Source organism: Pogonomyrmex barbatus, unplaced genomic scaffold, assembly GCF_055798465.1.
Source record: "Pogonomyrmex barbatus isolate J1 unplaced genomic scaffold, ASM5579846v1 scaffold3, whole genome shotgun sequence".
Taxonomy (NCBI): domain Eukaryota; kingdom Metazoa; phylum Arthropoda; class Insecta; order Hymenoptera; family Formicidae; genus Pogonomyrmex; species Pogonomyrmex barbatus.
Genome location: NW_028297127.1, coordinates 22,434,737 through 22,460,168, shown reverse-complemented (window position 1 = coordinate 22,460,168; position 25,432 = coordinate 22,434,737). Strand labels below are relative to the sequence as shown.

The 25,432-nt window shown below is 36.3% G+C and overlaps 3 protein-coding genes across 21 annotated transcripts in view; 1 reads left to right on the top strand and 2 right to left on the bottom strand.

The window, feature by feature from the left end:
• Positions 1-2,725, bottom strand: part of LOC105431635 (antichymotrypsin-2) — a 2,921-nt gene extending 196 nt beyond the window's left edge. Inside the window, exons 1-9 of one of the 8 annotated variants that reach the window (XM_089079996.1) lie at positions 2,031-2,724; positions 1,739-1,795; positions 1,478-1,620; positions 1,233-1,409; positions 941-1,151; positions 627-841; positions 352-531; positions 131-266; positions 1-54 (exon numbers count right to left, since the gene is read on the bottom strand). The exon at positions 1-54 is cut by the window's left edge and continues 196 nt beyond it. In XM_089079996.1, the coding sequence (XP_088936122.1) occupies positions 1-54; positions 131-266; positions 352-531; positions 627-841; positions 941-1,151; positions 1,233-1,409; positions 1,478-1,620; positions 1,739-1,754 (1,132 nt within the window). In that variant the 5' untranslated portion in view covers positions 1,755-1,795; positions 2,031-2,724. Of the gene's footprint in view, positions 55-130; positions 267-351; positions 532-626; positions 842-940; positions 1,152-1,232; positions 1,410-1,477; positions 1,621-1,738 lie in introns of all 8 variants that reach the window. The other 7 variants (XM_011645939.3, XM_089079997.1, XM_011645938.3 and 4 more) reach the window with 7 other exon arrangements.
• An 80-nt stretch (positions 2,726-2,805) lies between these two features.
• On the top strand, positions 2,806-8,780 carry ringer (tubulin polymerization-promoting protein ringmaker). Of its 5 annotated transcripts, none has more exons than XM_011645946.3 (4): positions 2,806-2,932; positions 6,153-6,474; positions 6,586-6,721; positions 6,890-8,780. In XM_011645946.3, exons 2-4 carry the CDS (start codon positions 6,161-6,163, stop codon positions 7,067-7,069), a joined length of 630 nt encoding a protein of 209 aa, XP_011644248.1. In that variant the 5' UTR covers positions 2,806-2,932; positions 6,153-6,160; the 3' UTR covers positions 7,070-8,780. The 5 variants fall into 5 exon arrangements, with proteins under 5 accessions (XP_011644248.1, XP_088936126.1, XP_011644249.1 ...); XM_089080000.1 differs by lacking the exon at positions 2,806-2,932 and adding an exon at positions 4,048-4,673; XM_011645947.3 differs by lacking the exon at positions 2,806-2,932 and adding an exon at positions 4,061-4,619.
• The window catches only part of rols (zinc-RING finger and ankyrin repeat domain-containing protein rolling pebbles), a 32,571-nt gene continuing 15,895 nt past the window's right edge, over positions 8,757-25,432 (bottom strand). For 4 of the 8 annotated variants that reach the window (XM_011645924.3, XM_011645928.3, XM_089079991.1 and 1 more), the window contains 15 exons: positions 17,177-17,544; positions 16,804-16,924; positions 16,540-16,677; positions 16,288-16,428; positions 14,760-15,362; positions 14,315-14,646; positions 13,898-14,176; positions 13,329-13,772; positions 12,994-13,200; positions 12,288-12,554; positions 11,899-12,194; positions 11,342-11,790; positions 10,902-11,188; positions 10,404-10,823; positions 8,757-10,308 (listed from right to left, as the gene is read on the bottom strand). In XM_011645924.3, coding sequence (XP_011644226.2) covers positions 10,006-10,308; positions 10,404-10,823; positions 10,902-11,188; positions 11,342-11,790; positions 11,899-12,194; positions 12,288-12,554; positions 12,994-13,200; positions 13,329-13,772; positions 13,898-14,176; positions 14,315-14,646; positions 14,760-15,362; positions 16,288-16,428; positions 16,540-16,677; positions 16,804-16,924; positions 17,177-17,544 — 4,655 coding nt within the window. In that variant the 3' untranslated portion in view covers positions 8,757-10,005. Of the gene's footprint in view, positions 10,309-10,403; positions 10,824-10,901; positions 11,189-11,341; positions 11,791-11,898; positions 12,195-12,287; positions 12,555-12,993; positions 13,201-13,328; positions 13,773-13,897; positions 14,177-14,314; positions 14,647-14,759; positions 15,363-16,287; positions 16,429-16,539; positions 16,678-16,803; positions 16,925-17,176; positions 17,545-18,576; positions 25,320-25,432 lie in introns of those variants that run through there. The other 4 variants (XM_011645926.3, XM_011645925.3, XM_011645930.3 and 1 more) reach the window with 4 other exon arrangements.

The window sequence follows — 25,432 nt, the reverse complement described above, 5'->3', positions numbered from 1 at the left end:
CCACGACAAACTCCATTGGTGAAATTATCATCCTTTTTAGTCTTATTCCAACAACTGCAATTAATAATTATTTATTTTAACGTTATAAGTTTATTTAATTTTTTATTATCCACAAAGATAGATAAATTACCTGTTGCAGCAGCAGCTTCTGAACCTTCTTCGTTAACTTCTATGAAAATTTTTTGTAATGCATGACTTACTTTCAGAGGAACGTTTGAGAGACGTCTAAAATCAGCATCATCTTTAAACATCGTATTTAAGCCAATCTACAAATAAAACTTTTAGTTTCTAAAATTTGTTTGTATTTTTATGTCTTAGTTGTTTAAAACTTATATTTCGTTAATTATTTACTTTACATAAAGTGTCTTTCAAATTTGTGGTAATTTCAAATTTAAATTTAGGTAAATATAATGAAATCATCTCTGTAGATCTAGGTGCATCAACCAATGTATTCCAATTAAAATTGTTTTCTAAAACTTGCAATTCTATCTCTCTATCTGGTAATAATATTATCATTGCAATGTCTTGGTTCTGAAAAATTGCTCATGTTAATTTTATTTTTTGAAGTTTCTTTTCTCCCTCTCTCTCTCGCTTGCTTATCTCCCTTACTCTACGTAATCACTTACCAAGTATGGAATCTCAATAAATGTTGTATGCCAGGTTGATATTTTACCATAAGCATATTTTGATTTTTTAAACATTGTTGGAACAAGATTCGTTTCTGTTTTGGAAACATGAAATGTGCGCTTTGCCGTATTTCTTTCGTCAAACGTGTGTAACCATTTACTCTTAAAATAAATAGCATTTATCAACATGATTCTTGTATCCTCACCGATATCGTCTGTTGAAAATAATTTAATCATTATCATCAATAATTTAAATGTATTATACATATTTCTATAATTTATATTAAATTATTAATAATTGAATAATTAATTACCAGAGGAAATTACGTTAGATATCTTATTGTTTGTTGTTTCTTGTATCCATATGTTAATCATTTTTGCAGCATATATATTATCTTTAAAATCTAATCTGGCAATTGAACATTGAAATATATTTGTGCATGTTGATAAAAAATCAGCCATTAAATCAAATCCATCTTGGATGTATACTTTATTTGCTATATGCAATTCGAGGTCTCCCATGTTCTAAAATATATATTTAGATGTATGTGCAATTTCAACCACAAAAAGAAGCTAAAAGAAATTAGGTTTTGCGATTTTTTTTACATTTAATAAAAGGATCAGAGTTTTAAATTCATCATTCAAAGAAACTGTATCATGATGAAGAACAGATTTCAATTCTTTCAATGTAAATCCTCCAGCACCGTTAGAAAGTAAAGATAATATCATATGTAAATTCAAAGGAGAAATTACAACATTGTTGCCGGTACCGATTGATAAACTCTATAATGAAATACAAATTAGTAAATTCTTCAAGTAAGATATAAAAATATTGTAACTATAATACATACCTTAAATAATGGAATAGTAAAATTATTACATGCTACAGATAAGACATTAGAAGCATTTTGCTCTTTACTCGACAACATGTTCCGATAAGATTCTGTTAGTGCACTATCAATGACAATTACAAATAAAACTGCAAAAAGATTGGCTAAAAGAATAAAGGCTGCTATCTTGAATAATGCTAAGAATCGATCATATAGTCACAAATATAATCACAACAGAAAATATTTGTTAATAATATTTATTAGTACTGGTACTATCATCACCTGTCCGGGTAAACATAATAGTATGCAATACTATTGCATGAGTCTCTTCTTCTCTCTCTTGCAAATAATGAATGGGAAATATGAGTAAGAAATGAAGAACATGAGTTAACAATGTACAAGTTCATATTCCATTTTTTCTCAAATATCGTTGACCAATCGTCATTTTAAACAACTAAATCTAAATCTAAAATGTATCCGAAAAAGTTAGAAAACCAACACATCACTCCATTTTAATCGAACTTGTTTGGTTCTAACATAGGTTAGGTGCTAACCTTAGGTGCTAAAAGGATACTAGCCAACTAATTGGATTTGCATTTGCACCAACTGTCAAGAAGCTATTTGTTAAATTGCAGAGAAAGAAGATGATTTAAATCTTATGACAGATATCTTGATTGAGATCCGACAATACCAATTTTCGATTAGGGAAGTTTCCTTCAAGATTTCTAAAATTTCGTCTTGATCTATTCCAATGTGCTATCGTCCCCGCCACTAAAATGAAAAGTTCTCTGTTCGTTATTTCATTTATATACATGTTTATATTTATGTTACACATGTTGAACACCTAGTTGTCGATGAATGTCGATATTATTAATGGTCACGGTTTAAGAATGATATTTATAATTTGATGTTTAATTTAAGATTATTAAGTTGCAATGTATTAGAAAATCTGAAGATTCAGTCTAGTTTTTATTCAATAAAATAGTAATTATTAGTTATGATACAGCATCTTAAGTTCTCATACAATTCCCAAAAGTACAGAGTGAACATGAATATTGCAGTTTTTTTAGTTTTAGTTATTTTCTGCTAGATCAAAATATTAATTTGAATAGATGCATGTGTCGCAGCACTACTGAGCTAGATTCTTTCTGTTTAGGAATGTTTTCACCAACTTTTCTCATTCGGATATTACTTTGAGCATAAAAAATGATAGGTAGGTAAAAAGAAAGAAAAAGGACATCCATTCCAAGAGAATTCTTAAAAGGAACATTCATTAGCGGAGGGAGTATTTTCAGATACCTTCCTCTCTCTCTCTCTCTCTCTCTCTCTCTCTGAAAAGTTGGAAAATGTATATTCTTGTGTAGGTGGGGCTATTCGCGGTACAGCGGCTTGCGGCTTGCGGCTTGTGCCGGCTCAGTCTTCGACGTTCGGTCTCGCTTTTGGCCTCGTTTCTTCTGGATCCGCGAAATGAGCGAGGTTTGTATTGGCTGATAAACTGGCAATGTGATGTCGTTTAACGAATGTGTTTTATTTCCGGAAATAAAGAGATCTCGAGTCGAGAATTTGAAAGTAACCCTAACCGATAAACATAGTTAATGTATCAAACATAAAAGAGACTTGATCTCAAGAGACTTGGAATAAATGTCTGTCAAGCCGTTTCCCGTATACTTGTAAAACTTTACTTGTAATTTTCATCGCGTATATTACTATAAAATTTTCAATTTCAACATTTGCAAGGAACTGTCAAGTTGTAGCCTATTGCGTACTACATGTGCGTAACGATAGATTAAATAGATATAAATAGATACGAATAAATTGCAGTATTTTGTGAGTGATATAAATAGCGGATTGCGAGTGTGGTGTGTATTTATTGGTCCAAGATAAAGAAATGTTGGATGACGATGAATTATAGAAACGGAAATTTATCAAATTTTAAACGACACGTCATTTGCGCCGTATGCGCAGCTGTCGATCGAAATTTCTCTGAAAAGTGAACAATTCTTTACAAGGCCAAAGCAAAGCGGTCGCGAATGAAATCATCACGTTTTACATAAATTACTACGATGATATTTATATTTCAATGTCAGCCATGTCGGAAAAAGAAGTTTAAACGTAGTATAGTTGTATGGATTTTAAATCATCGATCGGAATGAGGAGGCACGTCTACCTATCATTCTATCAGTCTATCACCGCTTACGCGGATGTCCTCGGACCATCTCGGACATGTTAGCACGCCGTCACGCGTCACGCGCGTTTAAAAGTATTTCAAGTGTTTCGAGTGTTTCGCAGATAAGACGAAGAGATTCCTCCAGAGATTCGACTCGAGACATTTTCGACACTTTCGATATTACGATGTAGATCGCGATACTAGGCGAAATGATTTTATGACGAAAAACAGAAATTCAGAAATCTACATTTTTATATCCATATCTTTATATTTCGCTTCGCGCGGAACGTGAAACATCGTCAAACGTCTAATGTCGGATAGCGGTCGCGATCGCGGTCGCGCTCGCGCTCGCGGGCGAGGGTGAGGCGAGGGCGAGGGCGAGTCGAGCGAGACGACGATTCTCGAATCTCTCTCTCTCTCTCGGATCTCAGCCGACGATCGTTTCCCCAACGAAATTTGGCGGGAAGTAAGAAAGGGGCGAGGAAACGATCGTCCAACGATGAAATGTAATTTCGAAGATGCGGGAGGGTGACTGCGTGTTTCCTGGGACGAGAAGATCGATAGAATACATGCGCGCCTGTCGGCACGTCGCGACGCGCACGCCGAGTTTTCTACGCCTCTACGCCTATACGCAATCCGCGCGCGCGTTGCATACGTCCGCTCTTGGATTTGTGCTTTGCTTTTTTTTCCCCGAGTTACGAAAGCGGAAATCGACGAAATCGTGGTGTCATCGCTCGCGGACTCATCGCGATCCACCGAGCACCATCGAATCGAACCGAACCGAACCGAACTTGGTGAGCGGTCGCGGTGAGCTTCTTCCTCGCGAGCTCGAGAGAGATCTCTCTCGGTCTCTCGGTCACCGTTCATCTCGCTCCGTGACAGCAACGGAATTAACGTGCATCTACGCGCACCCCGCTGACCTAAAAACTTGAACGGGGAACGTCGCATCGTTATTTCTCCCCTCGTAGTTAACGGGTTAACAAGCTAACAGGTCTGGTGAGTCGATTCTTTCGATCGGGCCCCGAGCTAGATAGAGATAACATAGCTACGGTATTATTTGCGATCAAAATTATTCAAATAAACACAAACGCACGTCGAACACAACAATGGAGGGATGCGACAATAGGAGGGGAACACCTTTGACACCTAACGCCTCGTCTGATCGCGAGGAGGATATCACTCAATCGGTACCACATTGACATACACCGATGACGCTAATTGCGTTAACGTGTGCGCGACACTCGTAATCTCTATTTATAGGCGTGAAATAACGTTATGCCCGCGGCAGCGGAAGAGTTTCTCACACACTATCTCTTATTATTTTGACACACATTTACGCGCACATCTCCAACATTTTTTATTTTACACACGTCTGTTAAATATTCACAATTTGTTTCGCAACCTTTACTTCTCCGTGTTTTAGACTTGAACGAATTTAGAAACTAGAATTATTCTAGAGAAACTACATTATTAATACTTATGAGATTTTAATATATAAAATGTTTACAAAAATATATAATATATATAAAATATATAAAATTAGTATGTGATACAAGTGAATAACTCGAGAGACAATTTGAGGCGATCGAATTTTGTATTAATATTTATTGTGCGCTATTATTTGCATTATTGTTTATTGTGCACTAGTCTTGAATTTGCGTTCGTAATTTACAATTAACAAATCTCATTTTGATTAAGTAACAAAACGAGATTTTTTTGTATATCCTGTGTACTTGTATATAATAATCTCTGTTTGTAATTTTTATCGGCAATTACATATAGCATTAAGATTGTAAAATAGAGTAACAATTAAATATAAAATCTGTACAGATAATTCGATCCGTTGTACCATGTCATACAAGTCATACAAGAGACCTAAGAAAATATAATAATAGGGCATTAGTCGCGCCTCGTCTTCGTTATTATCGATTCGTCAACGAATCTGGAGAAAATCTTTTAATCGATCTTGCAGATAAATAGCTGCGGATAAATATTAGATAAATAGCCACCGATGCCATTGACAGATATCACTGAAAGAAATTTAATCTAGACGCGGCAAAATTTTATCATGAGAGCTTTAGCGATAAATATTACCAAAAGCTATCATGTATCGCTAATCGCTAGTACTACACCGCTCGATGAGACTTGTGTATTTCGATCGTGATGTCATCGTTCAGTAATACTACACGCTACTAAGCTCGAAAGAACTCGTGTATAATGAATGAGAGCGCAACAGTTGGCAATGAACTATTTGTTGGGCATCGATTACATTGTTATTGTCCGGTGACAGACAAAAGACGAATAACGTATATCTTTACGTACGAGTAAAAACTTGCCTCTCTTAAAGAAAGAAAATAGCTATATATATGACCTGTGAAAAACTGCAAGTAATAAAAAATAATCTCTTTTCAACTATTTACCATCCTATCGATTATCGTATCATCAAAATATTTGTAGTAGATGTTGCGTTTGTGCTGTGACAATTTTTATTAATTTCGATCGAGTAAATGCCAACTATGTTTGTTTCAGTGATTACAATGCAAGCGGAGAAGGGCGATACCGACGCTGAAAAAAATGAGATTCCCAACGACGTCACGGCTTCGGTTACGAACGAGGTAACAAATTTGAAGATGGAAGATGATACAACGAGTTCGACACCGAGTAGTCCTGGTAGTACTGAACCCGGCAGTTTTTTAGCGAGTTTTAAAGCATTCTCCAAATTCGGCGATCCAAAGAGCGATGGCAAACTGATTACGTTAAGTCAAAGTGACAAATGGATGAAGCAAGCCAAGGTAATAGATGGAAAGAAAATTACTACCACAGACACGGGAATTTACTTTAAGAAGCACAAGTATGTATGTTTTTTAATACTTAATACTTAAGTAAAGATTCTTCTCTCAATAAACTTGACTGTCTGGGATATTCATTTTCACATTTCTCTATCTCTTTTTATCGATAACAGGTCTACAAAGCTTGGTATTGAACAGTACAAAATATTTCTCGAAGAATTGACCAAAAGTAAAAAAGTGGAATTAGCGGAAATAAAAAAGAAAATGTCCAATTGTGGGCCACCTGGGGTTACCGCTGGCGTTAGCGGAGTACGTGCATATCAAATTTATTATTTATTCAGTTTTATCGTTAATTTCATTTATTTGTGTGTTTATACGATGGTACAGCTTATCGCGTGATTCATCGTCTAATACATGGTGGATGTCAACGATGTCTTGTCACGCATTTTGCGTATATAATCTCATTATGATTTACAGGCTGGAAAAGCAGCGTCGACGGTTGACAGACTTACCGATGTCAGTAAATATACCGGCTCTCACAAACAGCGTTTCGATGAGACAGGAAAAGGTAAAGGCATAGCAGGTCGCAAAGATATACCAGACACATCCGGATACGTTCAAGGCTATCAAAATAAAGATACGTATAAGGCACAGTAGTACTCATATGGATGCTCCAATAATAAAGATCTGTAAGATCGTGTCTAATTATAATGCGCAATATGCACATTTAAATTGCCGCTACTCAGGCCGTTTTCTTTACTGTGTCGTCAGCGATCTAACGGATTTCAATTTTGAATGTCGATTTGACGAAAATTTATCATCTTGGATCTTATGTATTAAGATGGCAATATCATAATTAAGGACTTTGGAATGTTAATGATATAACATTTGCGACAATCCTTAAGAAACTTTTAGTTTTATAAAAGTATCGTTGCACTTTCCATACAAGCTTTCTGAAAAAATTTCTTGAAAAAAGTAAGAAAAATTTTCCCCGAAAACTCGTTTATTTTTCGAATAATATTTGTGTGTAATACGTAATATTTTCATTATTTTTTTGTACAATCTTGTTGATTCTTACTAGGAGGTGATACGAATATTACTCTTTCCAATATCTTTATTTTATTAATGAAATCTTTTTTCACGGTAATAGCAGTTGTATGATATAACCAAGTATATATAGTACACTATATACTTAAAGTATACGTAGATATTATATAGTATTGCGTTACATAATACTTGTTGCATAATTTATTAAAAAGAAATCTTCTGAAATTTGTATCATTAAAAGAAAAATGATTACGATAAATTTCATTACAATCACTACAGTTGTATAGCATGAATAAAACAAAATTATATCTTATGAATTCAGCACAAATCGTTAATTTTTGAGGTAGAATGCTGTATACAATTTTTGTATATACATATACATTTTATATATATATATATATATATATATATATATATATATATATATATATATACAACAAATCTCTTCAATTGAAGAACTAGTCATATTTCATTCTCTGTACTTTTACTACTTTTATTCATTATTAATTATCAGCTGATTTATAAAGAATTTATTTGTCTCTCAAAGGAACATAATAAATATAAAATCATCCATCCTACAAAATGATATTGAAATGATATCGATTGTTATCAAGTGGAAATACACAAATATACAAGTGGAAATAGAAAAATATTCAACACGTGTATAGTTGGAAAAATTATTTTCTACCACATATATGTCAAAAATGCAATATTTTTCTGTATATTAAATATATTAAATGCTTAAAAAGAAAAAAATGGAAAAAAAATCTTATTACTAACAGCGCTTCATTTATACGAAGTATATGGCATTAAGTTTATTGGCGCTGTTATTTTTAAGTGATGTACATATATTATGACATATATATATGAAACATAATATCTATATCTAATTGAATTGAAGTGTACTTATTGTAACTTTAATTACCAGCGCATTGGTGTCTGGCTTATTTGAGACCAAATTTTATATTTTAAATTTTACAGTTAAATGTCGACGCAAAGCTCAATTTATATCTCGTTATTTACACACTCGCACTTTCTTTCACTAATAATTTTACAAGATCTACTAAAGTTATTTTATAGTTATAATAGTAATAATAATATTGCAACAATGTTAGATGATATTTTATATAATTTTATATTGCTCGTATTATTTTATCTTTTTACGAATATAATGTCAGTCAATATGCTCGTGTATTTGTAACTAAATAACTCGGGGTATATCTGCTGTATTATCGATACTTGAAACTTTGTGTAATCTTCTTAGATATATCGAAGTATGGAAGTAAAAAAATCCATCTTAATAAAAAGTTAGTTTATTTGACACCTTTGTTTGTTATGATGGAGTCAATAACATTCAACATAATTGTTTTCATGCCTGGAACGCTCGTATAATGGAGCTATACACTCTTCGATCAAGCTCGTTAGACATGAGCATTATATATTTTGCGAGTAGAGTAATCCTATGTAAATGATTTCTTCGAATGTAGGCAGTATGATTCGATATTTTGTATACACGAATACATATATACAAGATGCTTCTATTATAGGCCCATGTCGAATGAAGAATGTTGTTTAGTGTTCATTATTAAAGTGATATTGACTTTGACTTACAATTGTAAGTAAAAAGTTAATATCACTTTAATAATGAAAATAAATTTAAATATAATTTAATATTCAAAGATAATGTCTAATTCGAAATACGCGCTAAAATTGATTTAGCACTTGTCGCATTAATTTTGAATCATCTTGTATACATATGGCAAGATACAGCATGATAAATATTTCTGCCAAGTTGAACATTAAAAAGAGCTTTTTACATTTTATTAGAAATGAATCTGATATTTTTTTGTCCGAGTTGAAGATTTTTGTAATTGTTCAGTATATTCAGCATATAACTGAAAAATTTTGTAATGTACTTGATTGTACATAATTATGCATTTAATACATTAAAAAATATTGCGCTACGATTACATTTCTAGCAATATAAAATACTGATAAAAACACAATTAAATAGTTTTTCTTTAAATTAAAATGATGCTCTCTAAAACCAATTACCAGACTGGAATAATAAACGATCACATGTATGTATGTATGTATATGTAAACATATACATACACATAAGTATATAAAATGTATAAAAAGTTGCACACACCGCGCGCGCGCGCGCGCGCGTGTGTGTGTGTGTGTGTGTGTGTGTGTGTGTGTGCAATAAAACATATTTCAAAACATTGATAATAGATAAACGAACTATGAATATTTATCAATACGAATCTGCGCGAATTGTTCAACAATATTATATTCTCGATTTTTCATTTTTTGGCTATACTGGAAAATTATAATATTGGCTATAGATATGCTTTTTGACTTCAATGCATTTTCGCTACTATTTAATAACAGATGTTGCACAACAGATGTAGTGTGAGATTTCTATTCATTTGTTTAGATATTTAGGAAAATTCAAGTTAAGCTTTGTTCGTTCGTCTTCTAAATTCGGCCTTGAATCGATTTATATAATTTTAACTTATTCGAGTGTTAATCAAATATCATTACAGTTCAGTAAGAGTGTCTACTGACGCCCGAAGACGAGATTTAGTGATGTAATCATCATGTTCTTTATTGATCTCCGCACCATCGATTCGAGAGATAATCTCATCTTTCAAAGATGCAAGTACCCTGCGATCTTGTCTGTTGTGAGCTGGAGCATTTTGGAGAGCCTCTTGAACATCCGATAAAGCGTCTTCGAACATGCGTAAGTCTACACGCGCTTTAGCTCTAGCATAAAATGCTTCGTAAGAAACGGGTCGGATGCTGAGAGCCTCGTCAGCGAGTTCAACAGCTTCGGTGCATTCCTGTCAAAGAATCATGTCTCACGTTATCGATGTAAAAATAGCGTAAATTTATTACAGTTCGCATTTATATTCATACGCAATAATAAATTACTAACGTTCATCTTGCGTTTACATCGGCTCAGATTTAGAAGAAAATTCAAGCGAAGCTGTGTAAAAGTTTGAAGCTGCAGAATCATATGACCTTGTTCCTGTCCTTGACAATCTTCTTCCGGTGAAATTGGAAATTTCCTAAGAGCGTACGCGTATCGATGTGACGCTTCCTTCAATCTGTTCTTTCGATATAAAACATTGCCATCCTCTAAGAGCTTATTTAATAAGATGATTAAGACGTCTGGTTTTCCTGCTGCCATGGCCCATGTGGCGGGACCTAGTTTAGCGCCACGACGTAAAAAGCATTGAACTACTAGTATATTTCGACATCCGATAGCTCGATCCAAAGGTCGCATGCCATGAAGATCAACGTGTTCCACCGCGGCTCCCTTCTCGAGTAATAATTGTACTAGTTTTGGATTACCCTATACATATTTTATAAATATCAGATCGCGAAGGTACTTGAGATACATGATATGCTAGTTGCGTACACGAGAATTTACCTGGAATGCAGCCAAATCCAAAGGAGTTCTACCAGAGTTATCGTTTGTACCGACATTCGAGCCACGGTCGAGTAACATTTGTACGGCGGTTACGCGTCCTCTAACGCAAGCCCAACCGAGAGCGGTGAGTCCCTCCTTGTCCTTTGTTTCTAGGATTGAGCCCTTATCGAGCAATAATTCAAGCAGATTGGTATGACCTTCGGAAGCGGCCAACATCAAAGCGGTACGACCAACGAGATCGCGTTGTTCTAAAAGCGATACAGTATCCGTGTTGATGGATATATCTCCTGCGAAATAATTCAACAAATGTACAATCTCTCTCTCTCTCTCTCTCTCTCTCTCTCTCTCTCTCTCTCTCTCTCTCTCTCTGATTGCGAATACAAGTGAATAACAACATGACAATCTTAGAAGTATATTCCGAAGAAAGAAGAGATGCGAACCTTGCAGGAGACGTTCGGCAGTACCCCAATGCCCTTCTCTGGCGGCGAGCATAAGAGGAGAAAGACCTTTCGCGTTTACAGCTGTAGGATTAGCGCCACGGGCCAAAAGTGCAGCCACTGTTGCAGTCGAGCCGTTTGCAGCGGCGATCGTCAGAGCAGTTTCGCCTATTAGTGTATCGGGACGATCTACGATTACCTCGGCCATATCTAAAAGGTATTCCACGACCGCTTCATGACCTTGTGATGCAGCCGCGACAACAGCTTGTTGGGCGGCCTCTTCTCTGCCTATTTCCAAAGCGTCATTTTCTGCTTTGTTTTCACTGGCTGGTACCCAATCGCAAGCGAGAAGATATCCAACCACGGATAGTCTTCCGTGTCTGGCCGCGTGCACCAAAGGACATTGGCCTGCAGTATCTACATGTCCCAACGAAGCACCAGCGGCGGCCAGTCTAATCAAATACATGAATGATTTGTTTGAGAGAGAGGGGGAGAGAGAGAGAGAAAGTGAGATTACAACTTGTTTAAGAGATATGTATTGATTCACACAATGAGTCTACCTTCTCACTACGTCACAATGTCCTCGAGCAGCTGCTAATGATAGCGCGGTACAACCTTGACTATTAGTCAGTTCAACATCGGCGCCAAACTCAAGAAGAAGCGATACCATCTCGACGGAACCTTCGTGCGCATACATGCATAAAGCCGGTGCATTACCCAAATACTCGGTAATGTGATTCGGTGATGCACCTGCCAGCAGGAGCAATCGCGATACTTTGACATTTGGACTGTAAATGTTCCGAAGCGTGCACAACGCAGTGGAGATGCAATCTGTCGCTAAAGTCAGCCAAATGGCCTGAAAACGAATGACATTTGATTAATATACGTTTCTATGATTAATTATCTATGATTAATTATATATATATCGTGCTGATTGTACACAATTTACTTGTAAATCGCGCGAAGGCCAACATGGAGCCACGCCTCTGTAAACATGTGCTTTTAACACATGATGGCCTAATTCTAAAGCTTTGTCACCATCCAATGGCGCTTGAAAACGAGATAGTCGGAACGCTATCGCTGCGTGACCGAGTCTATAGTCACATAGAAACTTTGTTGCTTCTCCTTCATCTCTTCTCATCAACCATTCTCTGAACGATGGGTGAAAGAACATGTATGTATTGTCTAAACGTTTCACGAGAAAGCCAGAGAGCATCTGATAAGAAAAGAAGGTACCGTTATATTAAATTGATGGATAGATTGCGAGAATTAACATTATGTAGCATTGTAATTTGTAATTCAAAGATATAATTAATTGTCAAATCATACATATTTCAACAAGTAATTATATAAATAATTATGTAAGTAATTATATAAGTAAATATATTTGCCAGTTCATAATGAAATAATTATTCTTTTTCTTGTTTCAATTATACTTTACACACACACAAACACGCGCGTACACGCATGTATGTATAAAACGGGAATGTATTTTAAATATTAAATTATCGCGACTTACATTGTTCTCATAACATCACTATGAAAGACTGGGAGCAGAGAGAAAAGAAGAGTGAAAAAATTACACAATTCGTTTAAAAATATTTGTTATAATGCATAGTTATATGTATATTGTTATATTTGTTTAGTATACTTACGTTAAATCTCTGTAAAAAGTCGTCCCATGAAACAAAGTGATCTATATTTAAAGAATTGACGGAATAGAAAATTTCGGGTAGAGTCAGTGGATACAAAGCTGCCAGACAAACGGCTAGAAGAGGTTGTACTTTGTCAAACGATGTTGCCGTAGGAAATCTCAAATTAAAATGTAATTGGAAAATCTGTGCGAGAGAAACCGGTAATACCTAGGAGATTAAAAATTCATTAAATTTTTTTCGACATCTGTTTGTAACGTTGTCAAAGCAAGTCGCGAATCGTGTATAATCGCGATTGTCTCTCGTTAAAAATTACATTAGAAAATATGATCGTATACCTTATAACTTGCAGATTTAGCGACTAAATGTCCACTCTCGATGAGATCAAGCGTCAATTTGGCAAAGAGAAAACTACCTCTAGCTAGTGCAAGTAAATGTGAAGAAAATCTTGCTTGATTCGCGTTACATGATGATTCTGTTTTGCCATTTATCGATGCAGCTACATTTGACTGGATAGAAGGACTCTGCGCTAATCTATAACCAATGTAATCGGACAAATCCTTCGCAATGCTGTTACCAATCGCATCGTTTGTAGTCTTATCTAACGAAATTCTCGTATATGGTAATTGTTTCGCACAGTCCAGCAATTGCGTTCTAACTGTGCAAACAATCTTTAACCAATTGGGAATGTTAGGTGCATGTCTAGTTAGGAAAGAAGCTATAGTATCGCCTCTGTCCGGTCTGTGATATTCTGCTTCGCAAACGGCGTCAATTAATATTATCTGGAAATGAATATACCAAGCGATGTTCACAACCTAACATAACATTTCATCGAACGTTTATTCCCTAATTAAAAAATAATCGTAATCGCAAGACGATAATATGCTAATTGATTTCGATTACCTACCACATTCGAAGCTGATAATCTATTGGCTTTCTTCAGAGTCAAAAGAGGCTCGATGATACCTCTCGAAAGCGCAAGATCTGGGTTGACGGTGCATTCCCTTTGCGATAACGAGCCTTGAAGATGGGGTTCGGACAAAAGGTATTCTCTATATGAGATCAATTGAGGAGCCTGGCAAAGTTGTGCCGCCAGTGAGTGAATTAAATCTGGGACTAGGCAGGTACTGTTGTTGTCAGCTTGGCAAAAGTGATAAGCTACAACGTGTGACGCCAATTCACGGACCTACAATTTGATATAATTGAGAGAGAGAGAGAGAGAGAGAGAGAGAGAGAGAGAGAGAGAGAGAGAGAGAGAGAAAGAGATTTGTATCTTTCCTATAAAGGTGAGAAATGACATTGGAATAAATGTCAATATCCGTACCTTTTCGTTAGTATGCCGAATGTTAGCTTGCAGAGTCGCGTTAGTATTCTGTTTCTCCCTTTCGTCGCATTCCTCGCTTACTTCCGCTGGTCTTGGCTGTTCTTTCCTTCTTCCGAAACAACTATGTTCTACCAATTGTAGAACGAGCGCAGTTTTCCCTGTACCTGGTGATCCGGAAATCAAGATGCCAGGGCTAGAACCATTGATCAGGGATTCTAATTCATGTAACAACCACTGTCGTCCTGCGAAAAGTGGATCTTCTTCTAGTAACGGTACTTCGAAGAACAGTGGCTTCAGATTCAATTGCGTCGTATGATGCTGAATGAAACGTACTAAAACAAAAACGTATAATGAACCTTCATTACATTACACATATGTGTAATGAACCTTCATTTCATTACACATTTGAATACATTAGGGTTGGAATATAAAGAACAGATATTACATTTAGCATCCATGGGACCTTTAATATTGCCAGCTCTTGCTGATTTTCGGGCACAGAATCGTCTGTTCTTCAATTGACTGAGATCGTCAGTTTGATTGTGGGATTGACTGGCTTGCGCGGTGTTGGCGAGATATCTTCTGGGCGCGAGCGGACTGGAACTACCATTTGAGAGACCTGACACGGAGACAGACATAGACATAGACATTGACGTGGACGCGGATAACGATGTGGAAATAGATGCTAGGCTGCCAGCGCTGTCGCAATCTCTGGATTTGGTCTTCCCCTTGGTCTTGATTTTTGGCTTGATGGGACATCGTAGTGCTGCCGCGGCTTCCGCTTCGCTCGATGTACCCGTTAATGTCGATACTGGGCTCGTATTCGTCGAAGCCAATGTCTGTGTTTCAAAGCTGGTCAAGCTGCTGAAAGAGGCCGCGGAGCTGTCATGTCCTTGTATCGAAACTCGTGACGGACACGCACCTGCTGATTCCACGCTTGCGCTTGCTCGATTGGATCCCAATAGCAAACCCAGCCTCATGTACAGATCCGATTGTGATGATTTTCTAGTTTTCGAAGGCAGTGGTTTCACGCAACCACCCTCATCATCTGTGAAGAAATTATTAGGCAATGCATAAATATAGAAGAAATGATGTGTAATCCACAAATTCAGATAGATCCATGCTAATCCGCAACAAGTATTTCGTGCCGTGAGTCCAAAAATCAACGAGCAAAATGGGAAAATCACACTCCACTAATTGTAAACATACATCTAGGCGAATATATTGTTTAAGCTGCCATTCCCAAATGGCATCTCTTGAAGCAAACTCAAAAATTGCAACGTTGCAAATATTAAATATTATTGTTGGACAAAATATTTACATTCGGAAATATTTTGCTACAATGATTATTTTCAATCTGTCCGTTTAAACATATCCGTTTATATGCACTACTTGCAATATTTAATCAAACTTGAAAAATGCTAAATCCAGACATGTGATATCGATCACTGCAAAGATAGAATGTATTCAAAGATTCGCATTATTTATTGAGACATTATGCATCCTATTGATTCAAATTTTTATTTAAAAATTTTTATACTTTATATTTTTATATTTTTTTAAATATTTTTCACATAATGTTAAAAATGAAGAAATTTTACCAAGTGAATAAATGCCAGAGTTGATTGAATTTGGAAATTATCAATGACGCTAAAAAATGCGGAGACGTTTACAAAAGATTGTTTCGTTTAGTTTAATAAGAAGACAGAGAGATAGATGTAATTCGATATATTTCTGATAAATGCAATGATGTAATAAAATTAAAAATAATGGTATAATTATATAATAAAAAATTATTACAAACTGTGTGTCATGCTTTTAAAAAGAGACACTACCAAAGAAAAATAAGTGTTATCATTGAAAGAAGATATTTACAATTCTCAAGATTCTCCTACATTCATTTGCAAACTATAAGCATGTCAGACATGTTTCGAAATAGTGATACAACATCGAATTTTAAAAACTCCTCCTGCCTGCAACTTTATTCGACGAGCCAATAAGCTGATTCAACCCGTCGTTAGCTGTGCCTTGACTGTTGCTCCACAAAGACTTGATTTTTCCCAAAACAACGCCGGGCCATCTCGCTTTTCTTTCCAAGGACGAAGTCATCCAAGCTATGCGTGTATGTGTGAATTTTGATGTTGTCAAAATATTCCATACGACTTGATAAATTTTTCTCTTCGAGAAAAGAGAAGCACGAATTTATAGTCGATTTAAGATTATACCTGATAAGGCAGAAGGATTATCATTTGCAATTGGTTCGGGCGAAGATGTAGTATGTCTCGAAGATCTCTGGACGGAACTTCTTAGTACTTTCGGGTTGAGGAAAAATCTTCTTCGTTGGTTCGGTGGTGTAGGACAACCTGTCGGCAGCGATTTTACATTCGTTACGTTTAATATGTATTTTAACGAGAGAGAGAGAGAGAGAGAGAGAGAGAGAGAGAGAGAGAGAGAGAGAGAAATAGATTCGATCGTACGCTTCGACGTACTTTGCGTCATTTTAAGTTTCTGTCGATCTTGAGAGACAGAAGAATCTGCGTGTATCGATGCTTTGCTTTTCAAGTTTTTAGCTATTGTTATCAACGAGAGATTTTCTGCCCCGCTGCGCTGCTGAAAATAATAAACGATGAGTAAGATTGCGCATGGTACCAATGGATTCCTGCAATCGAATGTAATAAAGAGAAAAAAAAGAAGAAAATTTGCTTTCTCTTGCTAACATTCTCTCCTCTTCCCCTTTTCCATAAATGCGTTTGTGATAAGAAACGTTTGTTCTGCAACCTGATACCCTTGAGAAGCGAAAGAAAAGCAAAAATCTCCGATGTGTTCTTCTTCTTTTCCTCATGTAACGCAATGTATGCTTACGTGTATGACACGCGACGGCAGATTAGTCCTCGTGGTAATCTTAGTGCGTAGCCTGGGGCTGCCACAGAGAGAATTTACCGTTGATGATTCATCGAGCCAACCATCCGTGAGCGCGAAGGTGGGCAGCGGAGTCGAAGAAACATCCCTGAGAGACGATTCTTCCAATCCGTCGTCATTGTTGAGATCGTAACCACGCAGGCAGAGCGGACAGACTTCGCTACGAAACAAGCAGGAATAGCAACGCTCGTGGCCGCAGGAGTCGATCAGGCGACGTTTCTTGCCTTTGTCGAATGGCATTTCGCAGGATGGACACGTAGATCCGCCTAGCATCCCCGTCGACTCGACCAACGCTCGTATCTGCGCTAGATCTAGAAAGAACGAGCACAGTCATTTCATTTTTATTTTCACTTTTATCTTCGTCGATAATGTGACAATTATACGTATACAATTCAACGGTTCAACTCTGGGAACTTTAGTCGTCCCAGACTTTCTATCGAGATACAAAAGGTAAAAGTTAGTAAAGTGAACAAGACAGTAATATGTAAAATGTAATCTGGCGACGAGTGCAGCTTTCAAATCGAATCGAATCGAGCCAACGCGCCACTTTAGAAGAAGACAACAACCGTTTGACGATAGATTTATCTGTCACGAGCAAACGGCCCGCGAAACCTTGGTATTTCGATATCTCGGTATCTCGGAACTTTGGTATGTCGGTTAGCGAAGAGACACTCTCGTTCGTGTGTCCAAGTAGCGACGCTCGTTTATCACGCGTAACGCATAAATAAATTGGACAGCATGAATCCAAGGCGCCATGTACTCGAGGCATTCTATTGTAGAAAGTAAGGTCGAGAGATTTTCTGGTGCGCACTCCTCTCAATCGTGACCCTTTTAACTCTTTTTAACGACGCTTTACAGAGTTATATTCGCTCGATTAATTTGAAGATCACGAGAATTTCTTTGTACACGCATATGCGTTAGTTTTATCATCCGAGATGGTACGCTCTGTGCGGATCGTGTTCGAGAATCTATTAATTTGGGAAAAATCGAATTAATTCGAAAAAAGAATGCGTAGAGATACGCATCGATACATTTGCTTGTTACAAGCGGAAATACAGTCCAAAGAACACGATCTCGATCTCCAAGAAACACGAAAGAGGATTCCCAAAACACACACACACACACACACACACACACACACACACACACACACACACAAATGGAAAGATAGGTAGATAAATAATTGTATGAAAAGTTAAATCCCCAATGGACAAAGCAATGGATAAATGGCGAACAGGGAAACGGGAAGAGAAGAGAAAAGAAGGAAGTCGCACGATCCCTCGTGCCGGTAACTTTGCGTGAGGCAGGTGCAACTCGGCACGGCAGAGAATCGCCTGGGTTACCGTAAGCTGGGTCAACGCACTGAGTCTGGTGCGCGCCGCAGAGACCTCGCTTCCACCGTAAACTCGCGCATCGGTGTCGTTTTCTCATCGGGTGGAGGCTTTACTGACTCACGCGTCCCATCTGTACGGGGTCCAGTTTCCACTATCTTGCCTTGCCTGGTCTCACCTCACTTCTCCTCGTCTCGCCTCGCCTCACCTCGCCTCGCCTCGCCTCGCCTCGCCTCGCCTCGCCTCGCCTCGCCTCGCCTCGCCTCGCCTCGCCTCGCCTCGCCTCGCCTCGCCTTATCTTACCTTACCTTGCCAAGCCATGCCAAACCTCGCGTCAATCGCGCCTCGATACTTAGATGCCAATCGACATTTAATGGATAGGATTGTCTAGCGACATCCGATCGGCTGGATTGACTCGCGTTTTATAATACGATCGGTGATTATTTATATTTAACGTTTCTTCTACATCACGTATCGCGTATGTACACTTCACACATACTTTTATTTACTTTATTTTTATTTATTTATTTACTTTTATAAATTCCTACGTACTGTATTTTCTCCCCTTTTTATTCTACTCGTGCGCAATGATCTCAAGTTTAAACAAGAGCGGTAATTTTATCTTCTTTAAATTACGCGTACAAAAGTTATTTCCTCTTGCTATCCATGCGCTATTGTTAAACTGGATCGATTGATTTTGCTAACGCCAGTGAAACGCGATCTTTCACGATGCAACATCGACGATTTTGTAACACGACAGTTTCCGTGCAAATATTTCTCTTTTTTTAAAAATTCTTTACACAATAGAGTTTCTCTCGTATGGATAGAAGAACCCGCATTGGCGGCGATTCTTAAAGAGTTTGTCGAAGAGATCTGTGTCGAAGAGACAATCGCGTCGAATGTGTCTAAATGAAAGAATTCATTCATCCGTTTTGCTCGAAACGACGACGAAATACGACATGTTCATACGACGTGTCAGCCGACCCCAATGGAGCAAGAACGGGGGCGATTAAAGTCATTCCAAGCCAAGCGAGAAAATAAAGTGGAACAGAGCGAAACGACATCCACCGACCGCGCGCGCGTGGACCACCTGCTGCTGCTGCTGTTGCTGCTGCTGGCTGGCTGGCTGGCTGGCTGGCTGGCTGGCTGGCTGGCTGGCTGGCTGGCTGGCTGGCTGGCTGGCTGGCTGGCTGGCTGGCTGGCTGGCTGGCTGGCTGGCTGGCTGGCTGGCTGGCTGGCTGGCTGGCTGGCTGGCTGGCTAGCTGGCTGGCTGGCTGGCTGGTCAGCTCCTCCGCGTCTCCGCGCTTCCGTTCTCCACGCTCTGCCTTTTCTCTTTCCTTATGTTTTCGTACATTTCAGCACCACAAATCTTGTTAATATTTTACTATATCGGAAATATAGTGAAAGTCCGGAAATGTTCCGTATTGGAAATTCCACGATTTCTTCCCCGTTCGATAATAGATAATTACTAGCAATTTTAATGCGATTTAAATATTTGCGTCATTTTTATTTTTTTCTATCAATTTATCTTTAGGTTCAAAACGTTCAACAGATACAACTTGTCAATTAATAATATATTATAATTTTTATCTGCTTTTACCATATATTCTTATAATATTTCAATTATCTTCAAATATATCTGTCTCATAGTTAATGATATTTGGAAAAAGACATATAGCTACGTCAAGATATATTGATTATATAAAGAAAAGATGACCCAGACGAGAGATTTCGTACGATAATAATACGAGAACGGTAAAAGATGAAGGCTACTGGACGGAGAATGGCAGTTACCCGGTCGTTGTTTCGGTTTCGACGAGTCACGTGTATTAATCGTTATTCGGTGCCAGAAGAGTAAGAGAAAGTTACTCTACTGAGGTGCGCTCGCCTACAGTCCTGTCGTATTTAAATCCTGCTGGTACCTTCGATATACCGGGAGGCTACGGGAAATATTATTATTATGCTCGTTAAATATCGTAACACTGCTAAATCGTAGTGTTTCTCTGAAGTAGACATTAAGTATAAGAGCTTCATATAAAATCTAAAATATAATTTTTATATAAAAAGATGTAATCGTGTAGCACGTTATCCCGTATTGGAGTCAATCTAGAAATCGTAAATCTAGGGTAGAACAAAAACAAAGTGATTAATAAAATTAACGAAAAACGAAATTGAAAAGTTATCAATGCCGAGTTTTTTGCTAGATTATTCTTTATTCTTCATTACGATACCAAGTATTGTTTGATTAGAATTTACTTATTTTTATTTATAAAATAATATATGGTTTCAATGCTATCACTGATATTAGATAACGCATATTAGATAAATGGAAATCTATGGATTTCACGATACGATTAAATAAATAAAGAAAACGCTCGCTTTTATCATTTAGTCGCACTTTTTTTCATGCCAAAAAATTGATGTGTTATGACATGTGACATGTGATATGTGACATCTTGTTCTTATAATTATCAATGCATTCGGCAACGCGGAAACTCTTTTACACTTGACTGCGCTAAAATTATTCTTATATCTTCACATGTTATTTTACTTTCATTTATTTATTAGTTATTTTAATTTACAAATAGCATAACCTCAACAAATCTTGAATCTGTCGTTTCGTTTACACATAACGTTTATACACGTAACGTAGACATGGCCTTCACAAACACAAATATTATTTCAGATAATGATGTTGTCTTATGTAGGTCCGCTTCGATTGCAAATTTTAGATAAGTATGTTTTTTGTAATAAATACGAAATTCAGATCAAATCACAAATTGAAGTCAATAGACAAAAAAAATTGTGTTTGATGGTTTTTTACATTTTGTAATTCTTCTATATTAGTTTTTTAACTTTGAGAAAAAAAGAGAATTTTTAAATATATACGGTGAAATTATTTCAACCAAATTTTACTAAAATTATTTGTATAAATTAAAACATCCTTTATTTTTCGTTCACTATATATCGGATACTTTTTATATATCTCTCGTCATCAACGTACAAAAGCTTTCCCATTTTTCACGATTCATTTCTGGTGCACTACTAATGTAATGATAATTCTCGCTGTTTGTTTGTATTTTAATTTCTAAATTTATCTATTATGAAATATAGCAGAGTGGTATCGTGATCACTAAATTTCTCTTATCATTAAATTGAGGAACATCATTCTGTAATCGTAAGTAATTGTGTTCCATTTTCCCTGTGACGGTTCATATGATTCTGCCAAACACGTTCGAATGAAAAAGAGATAAAAATTTTTCTCAAATAAATCAAATAATCTCATAAATAAATTTCTCTCTTTCGATACAAAGAATCAATCAGAGAGTACGTATTAATATATATGTCCATAGATTGTTGGTTCATGTATGTTATTGAGGTTGTTGGTTCTTAGAATGAACGTGCCAGACGAGACATGATCCGTTGATCGTAAGACTGCTGGTCGCCGCCTTGCTATTTCGCGTACTATTCACTCACGTTACAACTTACAGCCGCCCACAGCATGCATAAATTTCGACACACCACATTTCGTCACAATATTCCGTAAATAATCATATGCCGATAAAATATTTCATTGAATGAACTGTAAATAATAGTTATAGATTACACACAAATACATTATACAATATTGGTCTCATTGATGTATTTTTAAACTTTCTAAGAAGCTAGATATGAAAGCTCATAGAAAGATCTGGAAAGGAATGATCGGTATGAGTTAAAAGCGAGAGAGAGAGAGAGAGAGAGAGAGAGAGAGAGAGAGAGAGAGAGAGAGAGAAAGAATGTAAAACAATTTTGTTAGATATTGGTCATTGCACGCCAATTGGTCATCAGTCGTCGACAGGAACATTTCAGAAGAAAAGGTGCATGAATGTATAAAAATTAATATTTGATCAATACGAATCAAGCAGTTTCTCCCATTATGAAAGTTTGATATTCAATATATCTTTTCTAATTTACTTATCACCATTAAAAGAGCATGATATCATTTAATGTATAATAATTAATAATTAATAATCTTTTTTTTTATAGAAAGATTTATGTGAAAGATTATACGTATTATACGTAAGAGCTATGTATACTAAGAGAAAACAATTTTTTTAGTTAATTTACAAACGGGCCCAAAAAGTAAAGTTTTCGATACGACGAGAAAGTGAGTCACATAGCTAGCGCCATGAGATCACCGCGTGTGTATCTCTTTCAAGGCCTATTTCGCACGTATATGTAAGTCGGATAATGCACACATTCACAGATTGCCAGAGATCTCTTCCTCAAAAGAAAATTCATCAGTTCATCACGAAGAGGCAATTTGACTGAATAAGCAAATATTTCACGTTTGAATTAGCGTTCAAATAATAGTATAGCTAGAAACTCTATTCTTCCTTCCTTATCTGCATCCTGACGAATCGCGTAAACAGGTGTGCGCATTTCGCAAAAATGTAACGCGTGATGAGGATACAATTATAAGCGCGAGTCATGTTGGAATATTAGCAAATTCGGGTTCGAAGCTGTGCTGTTTCTTTTCGCGAGGCACACCTCTCGAAAGAACCACTTCAGTTGACCTACTTAATGACGTGATCGTTGCTTTCGTTATAATATACATGTCTAAAATAGGTGACAGACACACACGGACGGATGGACCGATGGACAGACAGACAAACGGATAAACAGGCAGAGAGAGAGAGAGAGAGAGAGAGAGAGAGAGAGAGAGAGAGAGAGAGAGGGAGTATATTTTCTTAATTATGACAATTACAAAAAATTCCAAAAAAATATCCCTTTATATTAATATGCGCGTGTATATTAAAAATTTTTATTTATTATGTTACAGAGATTGATATATAATAATAAAAATTTATAGCTATTTTCGATGCGATACATTCGGTAGATATCTATGTTTTAGAGATGCAAGTGACAGAGAAAGTTAGATGCTATTGTATTCAGGGTCTATATTTCGTAACGACTTATTGCAGGTTGTCGTGGAATAATATTAGTGGATGTAATCTATCTTTTCCATAAATTTAATAAACATGCATTTGAATCACATGAGAAAGATTTCTCTTTTTTTATAAAGATAAATTGGATACGAGTAGAGTATAAGTTCAGTTTCAAGCTCTACATGAGATTTATATCAATTATCACATACATATTTATAAGATATTCGATTTAGAAATTAACACACTAACAGCATTTTTTTTCTTAAAAATGATATCAATAACATTATTTTAATTAAATTTCTTGATTCGCACAAGATATATTTTAGGCGCGCGATTATTCAAATAACGATAAAATAATAATACACAAATGTTGACTTATCTAAACCAGTTCTTTCGTACATTTGATCACGTGATGAAATTTTAGTATATATACTATACATTTTTTTTATATACCTATACTAAACGTTACATCTTCTGATCATAACAATATATGTAAAGTTGAATTTTAAAACTGTGACATCACCCGTTTCTCATCCTCGCATCTAAAGGAATCGTAAAAATAATTTCCGATGCAAGTAATAACGTTTATCATACGGCGTCAGAGGGATATCTGTGATAAACCGAAAGTACATTGAATTTCAAGAAAGTTTTTCTTAGCTTCACTCTACAGTTAATTCCGTCTTCCGATAGTAGCGGCGTGTTATCTGCGACTCGACCATTGACGCGTGCCTCTGTGTGGTCTAACCGGCTAAATATAATAAAGTGGACATCGAGAACTCATTTTTCCTTCCTATCTTCCTATAGGAATATCTCCTCTCGAAATGCTAATTATATCATGACGAATCTCATCGAGATAACGCATCAGACCAAAAAGAATTATTTCCAATTATTACAACGAAAATTATATCAAATTAGTCATTGCAAATATGCGTTCCTTTTTCTTTTTCGAAAGAGAGATTTCTTCTTGAAAACTTATCAAATACTACTGATTATGATTATCGGAACTCCATCATCTTAACTTTCGATATAATCAAGTCTTAGTTTCAAATGATATAAAACATTGACGCAACAATTTTCGTTGTATCTATTATTTCTTAGGTATATTTGTTCTCTTGGACAGCATATCTAATTTTAAAACATTTTTTAATATACAGATGCCTTCGACGAACGTGATGTTTATTTTCAAAATATTTTCTCCCATGAGAATCTGTCCAGGAACAGATACACGCACATCAATAGTAGATACACAAAACACTTTAAAAACGGAAATTCATTCAATTCAGATTGTTCCACAATCTTTGGATGGATTTATATTATAACACACAATCAATGTCAATTTCTCAACTTTAATTCTCATTCTATTCCATATCGCGACAAATCCGGTAATGTTTAAACTAAAGTTTAAAATTATTATTATTCCGTAAGAAGATTTTCGTCAGACATTTTCGGTGATGCATGATTATTGATTATTACTTTCGTTCGAGAATTAACTTTCATTATTATGTCATCAAATTACATCAAATAATACACAATATTGTCCAGCTATTTTTCCTAGATAGATTTTTCTAAAAGTTTACATTAACTTATTGTACACAAAAAGATTAATTATTTTATACAAAAAGCGTTATTAATCTAACTTTTTCGGAAAATATTACATTATCAGATTCTATTTTATAACATGATATGTCCAAGAAAACTTTGCGTGAAAAATTTAATCGCGTCTTCAATAATAACCGACAACACGCGAGTGTTAGAAAATCAATTGCATTGTACACGAAACAAGTAGATTCCAAGCTCTCTCTCTCTCTCTCTCTCTCTCTCTCTCTCTCTCTCTCTCTCTCTCTCTCTCTCTCTCTCTCTCTCTCTCTCTCTCTCTCTCCTCCCTCCCTCCCTCCCTCCCTCTCTCTCTCTCTCTCTATGCTTTTTTATAACGCTAG